The sequence below is a fragment of the Pelophylax lessonae genome (assembly GCF_965119305.1).
Source record: "Pelophylax lessonae genome assembly, chromosome: 12".
In the NCBI taxonomy this organism is placed as follows: domain Eukaryota; kingdom Metazoa; phylum Chordata; class Amphibia; order Anura; family Ranidae; genus Pelophylax; species Pelophylax lessonae.
In genome coordinates this window covers 133,104,420-133,118,742 of record NC_138779.1, presented here as the reverse complement: position 1 = coordinate 133,118,742, position 14,323 = coordinate 133,104,420, and the positions used below count along the sequence as shown (strand labels likewise).

The window sequence follows — 14,323 nt, the reverse complement described above, 5'->3', positions numbered from 1 at the left end:
TGGAGCACATTTCCCCACCTGATCCCCTCTCAGAGACTGCGGGGCCCTCCGGGTCCCAACCATCCATCGATGCCCTGACGGTGGTCCTGGAGTCCTTTGTGTCCCGGGTGCAGGTGATTTTTTCGGGCGATACGTGAAGGAAAAAGTGTCCCCTGCCTTCCCCTCCCTCATCTGTCTCCTCAGATCCTGAATCTGATTCGGCCGCCGCGGACGTGGGACACTCTGCTAGGTCTGCGACCACCCACCCTGGGTTCTCAGATAGTTAGGAGGATTCCTCCTCTTCTGCAACTGTGCATGAAAAGGTGCTGGTGGATGCACTGATTGTATCTGTGCGTGAGACCTTAAAAAGGGAAGAGGACGCAGCTCAAGTTGCAATGGAGGCATCGGTTCCCTTTGGCACTCACAAGCCATCCAGAACAGCAAAGGTGTTAACTTTCCCCGCCTATTTATGAGGAGTCCCTTCTTAAAAAGTGGATTGTTCCACCGGTGGTGGACCCTCCGGTCTCCAGATTGAACAAAGCAACCATGGTTCCGGTTGAAGAGTCCCTGGCCTTTAAGGACCGGGCTGACAGGAAGGCGGAGGCTGTGGCCCGCAAACATGTACAACCTGGCTGGTTCAGCACTGAGGCCGGTATTTACAATTGCACCGGTGTTGCAAACTCTGACCGAGTGGACTAAGCTTTTATGCCGTGACCTGGAAGGGGAGCAGCCCCCCCTGCCTTTGCTGAGCTGGTGGACCAGTTGGGACTGCAGTTTATCTGTGATGCCTCTTTGGATGCGGCTCCCCTAGTCGCGAGGCTCTCCGTTTCAGCAGTGGTCCTTCCCTGTATTTTGTGGCTCAAATGCTGGTCTGTGGACCAGACTTCGAAGAAGGACTTAACTGATCTTCCTTTTCAAGGAGATCGCCTGTTTGGAGCTACCCTGGATGACATCATTAAGGGTCTCACAGGTGGGAAGAGTACCTTTCTTACGCAGGCTAATAAGGGCAAGGACCCTCGTCGTAGACATGGGCCATCCTTCTCGACTCATAAGACGTTTTTTCATCCCTCAGGGGCGACTGACAAAGGTTCAAAGCTGTTCAGGGCCTCCTCTGGCGGATCCAAGTGAACTTGGTCTGGCAAGTTGAGATTGGGCTTATCCAGACCCACGGACAAGGCTCCTTCAGCAAGAAGGTGTGCCCTCCCCTGTATCAGGGGTGAAGGGGATGTCTTTGCTGGTTTCTGAACCCATGGACTTCCCTGGTACAAGACAAGTGGGTCCACAAAGTCATACGGTCCAGCTACAAAATCGAGTTTCGCTCTTATCCCCGGCAAGGTTCTTTCCTTCCAACTGGCGCTTGTCCCTGACCGATTACAGGGTCTGTTTGGGGCGGTGCAAGACCTGTTACTTCAAGGGGTGATTTCCCCGGTTCTGACATCGGAACGTTTTCTGGATTTTTACTCAAACCTGTTTACAGTTCCCAGGAAAGAAGGCAAGGTGCGTCCAATCCTGGACCTCAAGGCGCTGAACTGCTTTGTGCAAGTGTAGAAATTTAGAATGGTGTCCATTTGCACGATGGTGACATCCCTGCATCTGGGAATTTCTTGCCTCTATCGACATCAAGGATGCTTACTTCCACATTCCAATATGTGCCGGTCACCAGCACTTCGGCTTTGCAGTGGGAGAGGAGTATTATCAGTTTGTGGCGTTAACCTTTGGTATCTTCTCGGGTCTTCACAAAAGTGTTAGCCCCGGGGCTAGCATTGTTATGCCAACGGGGGGTTGCGGTAATGGGCTACTTGGACGACCTCCTTCTGCGAGCGGAGTCTCCTACTGCTCTGATGGAAAACCTGGAAATCACCATACGAACTCTGAGGGAGTTCAGCTGGATTCTGAATTTTCAGAAGTCTGCTCTGGTTCCGTCCACAAAGCTAGACTATCTGGGTCTGACTCTGGACACAGTCTTAGCCAGAGTGCTCCTTCCTCTGGCCAAACTCCAGAAACTGCAGGCTGCGATTCGTCTCCTGCTGTCCAGCAGATGGTCATCCCTCCGGACTTGCATGCGGGTGCTGGGCCTGATGGTGTCTATCTTTGAGGCAGTTCCGTTTGCACAGTTCCATTTGAGGTCCCTGCAAAGGAAGATTCTGGCCAAATGGGACAAGACTTCACAGTTTCTGGACAATCACATCAGGCTGAGCCAGGGAACAAAAGAGTCCCTGATATGCTGGCTTCATTCTTTGGCTGGGCAAATCCTTTCTCCCCTTGTATTGGACAGTGGTCACCATGGATGCCAGACTGGATGGGGAGGCATCCTCGGCAAAAATTCTGTTTAGGGGATTTGGCACTGGAATAGTCCAGACTACCAATCAATGTCTTGGAACACCGTGCGATCAGACTGCCTGGAACATTGGACGGATCATATTCAGGGATGTCCAGTGCGCATTCAATTAGACAATGCCATGGCCATGGCTTATGTCAATCAGCAAGGTGGCACAAGAAGTGTCCTGGCTGCTCTGGAGGTAGCTGGCATTCTAAGGTGGGCAGAACGGTTCATTCCAGCCCTCTTCGCCGTACACCTTCCCAGGGTGGAAAACTGGCAGGCGGATTACCTCAGTCGGCAGGCGTTGGACCAAGGGGAGTGGTCCCTTCATCTGGAGGTGTTTCATCAGTTGTGCCTCTGGTGGGGCATTCCCGAGGTGGATCTGTTGGTGTCCCAGCTCAACAGAAAGGTGCAGAGGTTTGTGGCTCGGTCACATGATCCTCTGGCAGACGCCACAGATGCGCTGGTGGCCCTGTGGGGTAAGTATTGTCTGATTTACGCCTTTCCTTCTCTCAAGCTTCTGTGGCTGCCAAGATTTCGAGGCAGAAGTGATTCCGGTCATCTTAGTGGCCCCGGACTGGCCTCCCTGGGCTTGGTAAACCAATCTGGTGCAGCTAGTTGCCAATGTTCTTTGGAAGCTTCCTCTCAAGGAGGATCTGTTGTCCCAAGAACCAATCTTCCATCCTGCTTTACAGTCGCTGGCTTTGACGGCTTGGCTGTTGAATGCCAGGTGCTGATGGATAGAGGTTTGTCTGAGTCGGTGATTCCAATGCTGTTAAAAGCTAGGAAATCTACTTCTAGGAAAACAATGTACATTTAAGCTGTACATTGCGTGGTGTGAGTCTCTTGGGGTTCATCCTTCGTTCTTTTTCAGTGGCTTGGCTCTTGACCTTCCTTCAAAAGGGGGTTGAACAGAAACTGGCCTTGAATACTATCAAGGGCCAGGTGTTGGCCTTAGTGGTCTTCTTTCAACGCCCCTTGGCCACACACTCCCTGCTGCATACTTTTCTTTAGGGAGTTCGGCACTTGGCTCCTCCAGTGCAGTCTCTGTTACCGCCTTGGGACCTCAATTTTGTGCTTTCAGTCCTCCAGAAGCCTCCCTTTGAGAATCTTTGGGAGTATCCCTTGTTTACGCTGTCCCAGAAGGTGGCCTTTTTGGTGGCTATCACCTCTGCGTGCAGGGTGTCGAAATTGGCGGCTTTATCCTGTCGTTCACCTTACTTGGTGGTTCACAGAGATTAGGTGGTTCTTCGCCCCTGTCCGTCGTTCCTTCCAAAGGTTGTTTCTGGTTTTCATTTGAATGAAGACACTGTGTTGCCTTCCCTGTGTCCCAGGCCAAAACATCCATAGGAATGTTGCTTTGCATGTTTTGGATGTGATCCGGGCGATTAGGGTGTACCTGGGAGCTACAGAGTCTTTTAGGAAATCAGACTCACTATTTGTGCTCACGGGTGGATCTCGGAAAGGGTAGCCGCTTCTTCTGTGACCATTTCCAGATGGATAAGACAGACGGTGTTTCAGGCCTATTCCATCAAGGGTCAGGTTCCTCCTTTCCCTGTCAAGGCACATTCTACTCAGGTGCTCAGTGCCTCCTGGGCCTTTCGTTATCAGTCGTCAGTGACGGCTTTGCAAGGCGGCCACCTGGTCGTCGGTGCACACTTTCACAAAGTTCTATAAAGGGGAGGCGGATGCTTCCTATGGCTGCAGAGTTTTGCAGGCTGCTGTTAAGAGGACCTGGTCCTCTTTGAGGGTGTATTGTTATTTTCAGGTGGGCTCCAGTTGTTTTGGTTAAGCTCCTGTTTACCTGGTTGGCTATAGTTTAGCCTTGGGAATTTTATTTTTTGCTGTTCCCACCCCTCATGTTTAACACTGCTTTGGGACGTCTCAATGGTTAAGAAGAGCAGGAGCTGTGTCCGTCAATGAACGAAAGTTAAAATGGGATTTTTGACTTACTGTAAAATCAATTTCTCTGGTGTTCATTGACGGACACAGCACCCACTCCTCTGTGGAGTTGTATTTCTTCTGACACTGCTTGTAACAAAACTGAGTACCTGTAGCAGAGAGAAGAAATATACCCCCTGGGACTGCCCATAGCCGTAGCCAGACTTTTTTTCTGCCTATTGTCTTACTCCTGTAGGGGGCAGTATAACCCAATGGTTAAGAAGATCAGGAGCTGTGTCCATCAATAAACATCAGAGAAATGGATTTTACGGTAAGTCAAAAATCCAATTTTTTAGGACGTCTATTATATTATGTAAGGAAAATGGTGGTACTCCAATGGCTGCATACTGGCCCTATCTATATTAATTTCTTTAAAAACCGAATTAATCTTTACCACTTTATAAATTGACATATGAAGCCGGAAACTGTTTGTCCATATTTGACAATATTTGGGGTGAGTGGCTAAACTATACTGAATCATGTTCACCCATATGCCAGTACTTGCGCGGATGCCACATGTGACCTGCATGAAGAGGGTCTAAAAGTTAAATTTAATTTCAGCCTTGAAAGGGATACTCTTCAATAGCACCACAACATTGCTGTTCTCACAATCAGCGGGCATTGTAAACTGCAAACACACACAGAGCACACAGGCTCCCGAAACATTTGGTCATAGCAACAGCTCACACACATCCCATCAGCAGCTAGCTGCTCGCATCACGTGACCCCAAGCACATTTTCCGGTGCATTTTAATTGTCAGCATGCATGAGATCAAGCACAGCAGCGACTGCATTTGATCCAGGACTGCTGCAATATCCACACTGTCAGCTGGAGCTCCTATCAAGGATAGTGATTTCTTTTTTGTGTGTAAACCATACTGACACAGGTGACATGACTACTATGTAAATTTGTGTTTTTCCTTGGCCAATATGTCATAGGAGCACACAATATTATTCATTCTTTTGACCTTTTTATGTATGATGACTTACATTATGTACACTCTTTTGTGTTTTGCTACTTCTTTTGTTTGCTGTTATTTTTCTTTTTCTCATTTTACCTTATGGTATAACCTGCATTATTGGTTAATAAAATTAGGTATAGAAAAAACAATATGTTTTCTGGGGTAAGTGGCAGGATTGCTATATTATTGCAATTTGGGATCCTTGGTCAGGAATATCTAAAGACTAGATATATCATTCTTCTTCTCCAGGTTTTGGGATTAGCCAGCCTGGCATCAAAGCCAGTAGTTACACAGGGTGTCCCAGTGAAGAGAAAGCTGTTCCTGGTGAACAGAGCAGAATCTGCTTGGCTGGAGACCCTGTTTGTATATTCTACTGAAATTGATATTTTATAATTTCTAGATTATATTTTTATATTCATACATGCTTTCTTATATTATCTAAGATATGCATCAAACGCAATAGTATTTTTGTGTTTTCTTTTTTTATTTAGACATGCTTAAAAACAATTATGAGCAAACATTTAAAGTAATACTCTTTAAACAGTTTAATTTAGGAAACATTTATCAGTGCAGCAAAAAGTACATACAGAAAGAGATGAACAGATAGCTTGTTTTATGCACAAAATTATGCTGGAGCATCTAGTTAAAACAGAACAAATACTTTTTTTCGGACAAATACTGTACTGCTTAAACAAAAACCATTGGTTCTGGTATCGTACAAGAAACATTTTTTTGTTTTTCCCTTCGGATATTTTTGGATGAACTGTCATGATCGGCTTTCAAAAACTGTACTAAAGATCAGATTATCGTACAATCAATTGGAAAGCGGTATTTTTCTGATGATTTATTTCATCCTGTGGACTAGGCTTAAGTTTAAAAAATGTAATTCCTGGCTAGAGCTACAAAGAAGATTCACTAGATGGAAGGAACAAAGGCTTTCTATGGTGTTAGGCCACATGCACACTGTTGCTCCTAAACTCAGGTTTTTGGCACTTTTGGCAATTTTTTGCCAAAGGCCCTGAACTCAACTCAATAAAAGCCTATGGCGTCAATTCACTAAGCTTTACTGCATGCGATAAGGGTATCATGTTACTCATTTGCATAAATTATTGCATGCTGTAAATTTAGTCCAATTCACAAGGAAGAAAATAACGATTATACGGTATTTACTGGGAAAAATGGGCCGGTAAATGTCGCATAAAAATCTCAAGTCCGATTCACAAACTGGTGGTAATTATTGCATGCTTTTTTACTACCTGGTCAGAGTTTTTCTGGCAGTATCACATGCAGTATTTGTAAAAAAAAAACAGGCTGGGGGGGTCACGGGCAATTTTTTGACAAATAACTGGTTGCTAAGCAGCGGGCCGGAAAGCCGACCACTGCGTCCTTAACAAACATTGACTCATCAGCAGCCAGCGGGCTTCCCCGCTAACCGCTGATTGTAAAACAATCAAATAAAAAATAAGAGAAAAAAAAAAAACAGCGTGGGGTTTACCAATATGTGTGACCCTAATGTGTCCATGCACAAATAGGCTTCTACCAGAGTTCAAGAACAGCAGAGTTTAGAGGCAGTAAAAAGCACCTCTCAGGAACGCAGAATAATCACGTTCAGTAGAGGCAGTAAAACAACAATTGCATCAAAAATGCATGCAAATGCGCGGTAATGCTTTGCGCACCTAGTGCTTGGTCAATTTTTCATTTCAATAGCTAGAATACATTATTATGAAATGAATAAACACCCAAGTGCTTGATGGGGTACACACATTTACCAGCGTCAAGCGTTTTTTTTTTTGCTGCCAGGAGGAAGGCGTCTGCAGCAGTTGAATTTAACATCCAGTGTGCATGTACCCTAAGATACACAACCAACATGTACAGTATTAGCAATCAATCTGTCAAGACTGTACAATGGTCTAATCATGTGCAACTGCTCACCACAAGATGCTATCAAACACTACATGTGTAGCTTACACCATAGGGAGTCATTTGTTCCATTTATGTAGCAATCATTTTCTACCCTTTGTGACTCATTGTAGAGCTAGTGAGTTACTAAAAATCTCCTGTATAGCTCTATTCTAATGAGGTTGCTGCCTATTAATTCTTTTGCTCCATTCACACTTGCGCTGCTTAAAGGTTGCACAATTTCAAGTGCAATTTTTGTTGGAGATACAACAGCTTTCAGCTTAGCAGATTAACTGCAGTTCACAAATAGGACACTAGATGTCGCTAATGCTCAGTGATATGCTATGCATTTCTATGATGTGTTGTAATATCCTGTACACTGTACTGAACTTGTTGGTTATCTCTTCCTGTCTTTTGTTCTTATTACAATGAGGTGACATCTTTGCTTTCTGTGTTATGTTCCAATAAAGAAGCCAATTTCTGTTACTCCACAAATGTCTGATCTGAATGGACTCCGCTGCACCCAGTGATCGCACTCTGCAACAATTTTAAGTGCTACTGATACAAAATTTACACTCTCTGGCACTACGTTGCATCAAAAGTTGTATCAAAGTAGTGCAGGCACCTTTTCAAAGTTGCTGCAACTTTAAGTCGTACCGATCTGAACAAGTGCTATTGAAAACAATGGGCTGCGACTTGTCATGCGAAATCACATGACAAGTCACACAAGTGTGAATGGAACCTTTAGCAGCAATAGATTAACCTGTTGCCAATCACATAATGCATTATGTGCAAAGGCAGGATGCATGGGTCTTGACGCCCACATGCTACATTTGCATCCATGTTGGCCGAGCACACTTCCAGCACAGTGACCGAACTGTTGCAAACAGCTCCCAGTCTCTGTTTACGATCTGGAAAAGGCGAGGATGGGCTTTTCGTTTATGTGACAACTATGACAGCCAATCACAATGATCCCGTGATTGAGAATTCTGAGGTTAAAACTATCATGTAGCCGAGCACGTATTTTCCCTGTAAATGTGTTTTCCTTTTTTTTTTTTTCTCAATAAAGACTTTTTTAATCAAACAATCATGTAGCTTAGCCCTTATAAAAAAAAAAAAAAACCATAAAAAAACAAACCTTCTTTTAACCAAATAAGCACCTGGAATATATCTCATACATCCTGGAGTCATTCCCCTACAGGACATACTCCCCACAGGTACAGCTGCTGATCAGTATATCAGAGCAACTATCAGAACCTCTTTTCAGCACTGATCAATGTAACACATAAGAGTCTGTATTTATTAAAATAAGAACACAAATATATACATTTCATGGGATTAACAAAGACTGACGTATCCCGAAAATCCCTGATCAGTGTAATCTGGCAGCGCTGGGTCCCACTGTCTAAATACAATGTCTCAGGGGGTTTGGGGTTGCTAGATTCCTCCATCTACCTCGTTTGTGGATGGAGAAATCTTTTTTTTTTTTTTTTTTTTTTTTTAATTAGGTGTAAGAACCTATTGACATCTTCACATTGCAGTAGTTTAATCCTGAAAATAACACATTTCCCATTCCTGCTTGGCTCACTCCTTGACTATCTATGGGGCAGCAGGCTAAACTTCAAACATGTCTGCCGTTGTTCACCTTTATTACATGGTGGGTGATGGGATTTGTAGTTTACAGAACAAAGACAAGATATGTTTTGCTTTCTTTTCAGCTCAAAAAGGAAATGACAAGAACATTCTGGCAAAATAAACAGGTATTTTCTGAACTTGTTAAAAATAATCTTACCCGAGAAAGAAAAATGGAAGAATGCAGTCACCGCATCGAATACTGGTAAACTGCATTAGATTACATTTTGTGTTTGGGTTTGGTTATCCTTTTAGTTTTTATTATTTGTTTGTGGTTGTTCAGTTCAATGCTGATGAAAGTGTACAATTTGAATTGTCAAAAATCTATTTTTTTTTGTAATATTTTTACAGATAAAAAATTCCCACGACAGTAAGAACACATAAGAGGGGTAAATCCAGTCACACAGCTGATATATTACAATTATTATTTATAGCTGTACAAGAGAAAAAAACTACCTAAATATTTTATTAAAATTTATAAAAAATATACTTTAATTTTTTTTTCAAGTTCTTCTGTATTTTAAGTCCAAAACCAAAGTGCGGTTTTGCTGTAATATATTTGACATTAACAGAAGAATAAATATTCAATACGTTAGTAAATCTGTATAGTTCAAGTATTTCTCCACATTGTTTTGTACAACACCTTCATAGTCCGAATATTTCTAGTCACACAGAGATCATCATCTCAGTAATCATATGAATCCTTAAATAAAGAACAAATATGTTAGCGTATGGAATAAAACCTGAAAACAAAAACACAAGGCAGAACATATATAAACTTTAGTTTAACTAAGGATAACAAATGCAATATTTCCATTCCAATGCATTTTTTGCTGGTTTTTACAAAAAAAATAAAAAATTTCTAATTCATCGAAGAATTTATCACATCAGTCAGAATATTCTTTCACGTGCACAATATTTGAACATATTTTGAGGTATGTTAAATACATATAAAATTACATAAAATCTCTTCACTAAAACAGCAGCACGTATGGAATAAACTTGAACACCACACAAGGCAGGGCATATATAAACCTTGGTTCTTTTTTAAAATTAAAAAATGTTGTATTCATGTTAGTTCCTTAAACAAAATGCAATATTTGTGTTCCTCTAAAACCATGCAGTGTCACACGTTTGGATATACACCAATTAGCCATAATTTTATGGCCACCTACCTAATCTTGAGGAAGTTGCCCTTTTGGACCCAAAACAGCTCTTACCTGTCAAGGCATGGACTTCACTAGACCAATGAAGTTATGCTGTGGTATCTGGCACCAAGTCTCCAGCAGCAAATCCTTAATTAACAAAGCTTATTTTTTTAAATAATAAACATGTTATACCTAACTACTCTGTGCACTGGCATTGTACAGAGCAGCCCCATTCCTACTCTTCTTGGGTCGCCCGCCGGTGCTCCTTTCGCCTCCTTTTCAGTGAGTGCCCACAATAGAAAGGTGCTTTCTATGAGGGCACTCATACGGGCTCGCTCCTGAGTCGCCCTTACTTCACCTAAAGACACAGACAGTGCAGTTCAGGCCCCGCCCCCAGCTTCTACGTCATAGAGAGCCACTGCTCTTATGAAGGTCACTGGATTGAGATCTGGCTCAGGTAGGTACAAGGGGAGAAACCTTCTGGGACAGAAGGTTTTTTAATTGAAATGCATTTAGAAAAAAGCTTAAAGGGGAAGTCCACCCTAACACTAAAATCTCTACATCTAGAGGCATCCATGATCTAAGACTAACCTATCTAATCCTGTAAAGAATAAATCGCTATGTACCTTTTTGAAGCCTGTCTGGTCAGGTCTCCAGAGACGGAAGCTCTCCAAAAGGAGACAGCCAACAACGGCTGTGAAATGAATGGGAAGTTGCCCAAAGAGTTACTATGGTGTTTCTGTTGTCGACTGCCTCCTCTGCACCCGCCTCCACAGAGAACCCACCGCTGACAGCTCAGCATAGGACAGGATTGAATCCGCTTCAAAAAAGGTATGTATACTGATTTCTTCTTTACAGGGTTAGATAGGTTAGTCTTAGATTGTGGAAGTCTGTAGATGTAGAGATTTAGTGTTAGGATGTGGACGTATCCTTTAAGGCTTTAGAACCACTTTAAGTCCTGTGTGTTGCAAGGTGGGCCTCCATAGATTGGACTTGCTTTTCCAGCATATCCCACAGATTCTCGATTGGATTGAGATCTGAAGGCAAAGTCAGCACCTCAAACTCGTTGTGTTCCTCAAACCATTCTTGAACCATTTTTGTAGCGTTGTTATGTAACGGTATCAGCCAAATGATCAGAACAGTGGTGATGTGCAATTTCTACTTTACTTAACAATGTAGAATGTAGATTACACAGGAGATCATGTGGACAGGGGTTTGCAGTACAAAACAGCAATATGAGGAAGGGAGGAACAGGCATAACACATACAGTATGAAAACAATTCTATTGCAGTTCTACTAATGGCCACTAGATGGCAGCAGAGTGCTCTGAGTTCAGTTTACTGATAGGATAAAGAGCAGAAGATTCTCACGTGTTCCAAGAGATTACTTGCTCATTCAGCAGACTGTGAGCTGAGGGATTTCCTGCTGGCACAGGCTTCACACAGGCATTGCTGATGCTGACTTCGGTCAGAAGGCTCTGGGGGCCGTAAAGAGGACCAACCCACTGCTTGGACAACTTCTCCACATGGACTGTAACAGCGTCCTCTCCAGTGACTGGGGCCTGGATAGATGCTGCGTGCTCTTGTGCTCACTGCTGGTGGCCCACACACCAGACTGATCGAATGAGGACCCAGCACCTGGGGACAGCTCACTTGCCCAGTCACTGCTGTCCCATCAGGCAGGATCTCTCTGAGCAAAGGAAGCTGGCAGGAGCTGGCATTTATACTTCCTGGGCGTGTCCTGGAACTCAGGGGATGCTGGGAGCCCAGAGGATTGTGGGGAATTGAGTTAAAAGGGACTTGCACCTGCATCTGGATAAAGGGGCACACCACTAAAGCGTGACAGGGCGCATTATCCTGTTGAAAGAGGCCACTGCCATCAGGGCATACCCGTTCCACGTAGAGATGTACTTGGTGTACTCAGCAACAATATTTAGGTAGGTGGTATGTGCCAAGTAATGTCCACATAAATGTCAGAACCCAAGGTTTCCTAGAAGAACATTGCCCAAAGCATCCCACTGGCTTGCCTCCTTTTCAGACTGTACCCTGGTGCCATCTCTTCCCGGGTTAAGCGACACACACCCGGCTATACACATGATGTAAAAGAAAACATGATTTATCAGACCAGACGACCTTCTTTCATTGCTCTATGGTCCAGTTCTGATGCTCGCATGCCTATTGTAGGCACTTTTGGCCATGGACACAGGTCAGCATGGACACCCAGTCTGCACTTACGTAGACAAAAAATTACAACAAACTGTGATGACCATTTTTTCTGTTTTCAACACAACTTCAGGATCAACAGTTTCCTTTGCTGCCTAATATATACCACCACCTTCCAGATGCCATTGTACCAAGATAATCAATTTTATTTTAATAACTGTTTATTGAAGAAGTTTTGAATTGCTTAGATACACCGTACAGACTATCTAGGACTGAAACAATCTAAAACCAATATGAAATACTTCACAAATGTGGGTGTCATCCTTGCGCATGGGCCATGCTTATCTTTTCTGTAACATTCCAATTTTTATGGATGCACTGGTATATCGGCTGCCGGAAATTATCAGCTGCCGAAAATAGGGCTAGTGGCGTTTTTCCGAAAGGAAAAAAAAGGTGCCGATAATGGCATGCTGTGTCCCATTGACTTCAGTGCACAGTAACGTCCCATTAGCTTTAATGCAAGAACGCCCCCCATTGACTGTAGTGCAAAAAAAAGTCCCACTGACTGAAATGCAAAATCGCATCCCATTAACTGCAATGCAAAAACAACCCCTATTGATTGCAATGCAAAATCGCGCCTCATTGGCTTCAATGCAAAATCGCGTCCTATGGACTTCAATCCAAAATGGGGTCCTATGGACTTCAATCCAAAATTGCGTCCCATTGACTTCAATCCAAAATCGCATCCCATTGATTTCAATGCAAAATTTCGTCCCATTGACTTCAAAGCAAAAAAGCTAGCCACATTAATTAAATTTAATTTTTTTTTTTTTTAAAAAACTGTCTGTTTCGGTTTTCGGCCAAGTGCGTCCTTAATTTTTGGTTTCGGCACTGGAATTTTAATTTCACAATTTTAGTACTGTATATGTCCTGCCGAATCGAGGACCAAGATCATCAATGCTATTCACTTAACCTGTCACGGATTATAAAGTTATGGCTGGTTGGTGTATATGGTATTGTTGTAATAGCACACAGTTTGGGATTTTAGGTGTGTGACATTGCACAGTTTTAGGTGTTTGGCAGCATCAGTTCATTTTTATGGTGTCATTGGTTTATAATTAGTTTATTCTGTACTCACTGATTTCTTTTTTTTTTTTAAATATGTTTTTGTTTAGTTTTTTTTTCCAGCATGTTTATGTGTTTATTACAACTGAATGGGAAATATAAAAATATTTTTAATGCATGCTAACAAACTAAGAGCCAATTCCAGGTAACTAATGCTATATTTTTGTTAATACACAAAGCAGGTAAAAGGTTATCTTTTGAAAATGTTGCTATGTTCACTCTCCTACGCTTTGCGATAAGTCTCAATGTCAAACTCCTATCTTGACATCTTACTACATGTGGATAATGTGCTCCTCGCTGCCCTCAAAAGACGGGGGACGTCCGATATGGCTGCCGAGTATAGGAAACAATGCATCTAGATCTTGTTTGTTTATATATATATATATATATTTATGTATATATATATATATATATATATAGTACATGTTTTATACATTTGACCTTGGAAATTATTACCATGGAACACACTAGGCCACCCTGTATAGTTGGGGTTGACCTAAATAGAGTTGTTTGTACTAAAGGTGATCCATCACCATGTATAAGATATGGAATGGGCATGTACTTTAGGCTCTGAAGAAGAGGGTAACCTTGAAACGCGTTAGCCGATGTGTCTATGAGCATTGTGAATTTACGTATATGGACTTAAGAAGATGATGTTATGTCTGATCTATGATGCAAGCATTGGTTTGCGAGTACATTCACCTCCGTTTTATACCATTTATTAAAACATGTTTTGAGTATAATGCGCTAGGCCTGCGCGCCTTCTTTGTTTCCTATACTAAAAGGTTTTTATCATTTGAATCTAAACATTGGAAAATGGTAAAATAGGGATGAACTATGTGAAGGGGTTAAACTTACATCTGATGCACATCGTAAACAAAACTGCATTAGACAGCCTGACGGTTTCTCCGATGACGTAGATGTGCGGTGAAGAGGAGCAGTATCACTTTCATCATAGACACAGCTGTGAAAATATCAATATAATATTTTTATTTTTATATAAAAAAGTGAATCACATATTTTAGTTTGAGGATTGTTACCTTACGGGGTATAGGGGTCTCAAATGCAGCCCATGAGATCACCAAAGGGCCACATATATTATTCATTATATGCAGTGCTACAGAAGACTGTCAGACTGCAGACCTAAAAGTGAAG

General features: G+C 42.6%; 1 protein-coding gene across 1 annotated transcript in view; it reads right to left on the bottom strand.

The window, feature by feature from the left end:
* Nucleotides 1–9,249: 9,249 nt before the first annotated feature.
* Nucleotides 9,250–14,323, bottom strand: part of MPZL3 (myelin protein zero like 3) — a 42,757-nt gene continuing 37,683 nt past the window's right edge. The window contains exons 5-6 of the mRNA XM_082274121.1: nt 14,027–14,132; nt 9,250–9,436 (exon numbers count right to left, since the gene is read on the bottom strand). Of these exons, the coding sequence (XP_082130247.1) occupies nt 9,419–9,436; nt 14,027–14,132 (124 nt within the window). The 3' untranslated portion in view covers nt 9,250–9,418. The remainder of the gene's footprint in view (nt 9,437–14,026; nt 14,133–14,323) is intronic.